The sequence below is a fragment of the Galeopterus variegatus genome, unplaced genomic scaffold (assembly GCF_000696425.1).
Source record: "Galeopterus variegatus unplaced genomic scaffold, G_variegatus-3.0.2 Scaffold9596, whole genome shotgun sequence".
NCBI classification, from domain to species: domain Eukaryota; kingdom Metazoa; phylum Chordata; class Mammalia; order Dermoptera; family Cynocephalidae; genus Galeopterus; species Galeopterus variegatus.
In genome coordinates, this window is record NW_007735707.1 from 9,030 (window position 1) to 11,656 (window position 2,627).

General features: G+C 45.8%; 1 protein-coding gene across 1 annotated transcript in view; it reads left to right on the plus strand.

The window, feature by feature from the left end:
• The window catches only part of ZNF333 (zinc finger protein 333), a gene marked incomplete at its 5' end in the record, with an annotated part of 32,616 nt that overhangs the window by 8,326 nt on the left and 21,663 nt on the right, over positions 1-2,627 (plus strand). Inside the window, one exon of the mRNA XM_008593742.1 lies at positions 548-630. Coding sequence (XP_008591964.1) covers positions 548-630 — 83 coding nt within the window. The remainder of the gene's footprint in view (positions 1-547; positions 631-2,627) is intronic.

Consider the following 2,627-nt stretch of genomic DNA (forward strand, 5'->3'; position numbering starts at 1 on the left):
CTTCAAGGCTTCACCTTTCAATTACCGTAATAGGATTTCTCACCCTCTTAACAGTTATAGTGGGGGCTAAGTTTCTAATACGTAAAACTTGGGGGACACAATTCAAACTTCAATGAGTTTTGGGGGGACATAATTCAATCCACTATAACCATTTTACATTCCCACCAGTGGTGAATGAGGGTTTCAGTTTCTCTGTATCCCCGCCCACCCTTGTTGTCCAATTTCTCTTTAAATTTAACATTCCTGTATGTGTTCTTTGACTAGTTGCTTTTTACTAGTTTTTCTAACACTCTCTTTCTGGAAATATCCATCTCAGTCCTCATAGAATCTTTAGTTAGGAAATCTCTTCTCATTTCCCCCTTGTTCCTATGACTGTTAAGTTCTACACACAGCCCTGCTCACGGATACTTCCATCCCTTTAGTATCTTCCCAAGTTTAGAGTCAATATTAAAGGGAAAAGCCCATATATAAATATATGTATATATATAATTTCAATTTCATACCACTATTTCTGAAAGGAGTTCATTTTTTTCCCAATTCATTTTAGACTGGGAATCTCAACTTAAACCCAAAGAATTGACTCCTATGCAAGATATTTTGGAAGAAACATCATCCAGAGACATGCAAATGGTAAGATTTGTGGGATTATCTTGGGTTCCCTATCAGTATGTGAGTTGGAAATTGTTTTAGTCCGTTTGTGTTGCTATAACAGAAATACCTGAGACTGGGTAATTTATAAAGGAAAGAGGTTTATTTGGCTCATGATTCTGGGACAGCTGCATCTGGCATGGGCCTCAGGCTGCTTCTACTCATGGTGGAAAGTGGTAGCAGCTGGCGGGTACAAGCAGCTCACATGGCGAGAGGAAGCAAGAGAGAGAGGAGGTGCTAGGGTCCTTTAAAAAATCAGCTCTCGCAGGAACTAATAGAGTGAGAACTCATTCACTACCCCTCCTCCCCCCGGGAGAGCATTAATCCATTTATGAGGGGTCCGCCCCCGTGACTCAATCAGTTTCCAACACTGCCACATTGGAGATCAAATTTCCACATGAGTTTTGGAGGGGACAACACATCCAAACTCCATCAGAAATACAACTCTGGAACCAGGGAGATGTTTGAGGCAGGGACATCTCTTCAAAGGAAAGCAGTGTCTAAAAGGGGAGCATCTATAACTCATGAATTTGGGCAAACCCTGACTGTCACTCAAGATTCTTGGTAGAAGGTTCTCCCAAGTAAACATTTCCGTAAATGTGAACCAGACATTGAGTGTGTGAAATACAACATACTCAACAATTATCAGAAAAATGCCTGCTGGTAGACAAGCCCCATGATAATTATCAATAAGAGAAAGCCCTGTACAGCTGGCAACGTACTCAGTTTAAAGAACTCGAGCTGTCTAAACAAGGCCCATCTTGAAAATGCTGAGAACATGCTCCCAGAGAGGAGTATCCCTGGGCGCTGACAGGGATGTTGATGAGCTTTCCATCATCAGTCACCTCTTGTCAGGAGCTAACTCCACCTGGAGAGAAGCCACCGGAAGAATTTAATTGGGGCAGGAAAGTTTTCTGGAGGAGCTGTAACCTGGATCTGAGTGAGAAAACTGGCTAGAGAGAGGCCACTTGGATTATAAGGAATGTGAGAAAGTTGTTGGGCCTCCTTCACCCCTCAGGAGGCAAGTGGAGAACCCACACTGCAAAGAAGCCCCTTTAAGTGTGGAAAAGCCTTCAGAACTAGTTCACACATTGCAGTGCACGAGAACATGCACACTCAACCCCCACTGTCCCCGCTTTGGCCCTGAGTTCCTTCCTTCTCAAACCACAGGACCTTCCAAAGATTGGGTTCCCATTCTTCAGGGTTAGTGCAAGTTAGGATTATGGTTTGGATAGAGTGAAGTACAGACCCTTGCCTCATCCCCAAGCTGGGCCTGTCTGTCCCAGAGGCAGTGAGATCCCTGGGCTCCCTCAATTGGCACCCCTCCCCCCTTATCATGGATTAATGTCAGCACTAGAGTGTCAGAGACACCCCACCCAGTGGATGGGGTGGAGTAACCACTCCACCCCACAGTGTAGAGACCTGTGCTGTGTTCCTTTTCTGGGAAAACTTCTGGAGTACAGGGAAGGCTCAGCTCTACATAGCCCAGAGTGAACTGAAGAGTAGCCAAAACCCTTGCCCCTGCCTGGAGGCAGAGACCCTTCCTCTCTCCTCAGGTCCTGCTCGTCCTTGGTTTCCACTCTTGTTTTGGTAGATTATAACATCCCCTAGCTGCTTGGGAGAAGGTATGTGATTGTTGAGACCTTGAGGTCTAAAAATGTCTTATCAGGACTCTTTCAGGGCTCTGGACTGCAGGGGCCTCATCTGATGTAATTGCAGTCAACTCCATTGCAGAGCATTCTGTATGTCATTCTATAGCCCTCAATGAATGCTTGTTGAATGAAGGAATGAATGGATAAGGTGCTGGTGAAGGTGTCCCATGCCCCTACTCCCCTACATCTCCCATGTCTCTCTTGATCAGCAGATGAACTGTGGAAAGGAGGGAGGTAGGATGAGCCACGAGGGCCACGCTTCTGCAGGCTCTTTCCTCTCAGTACAGGGCTCCAGCACTTTCCACAGAGCTCCATGCCCAGTCCAGC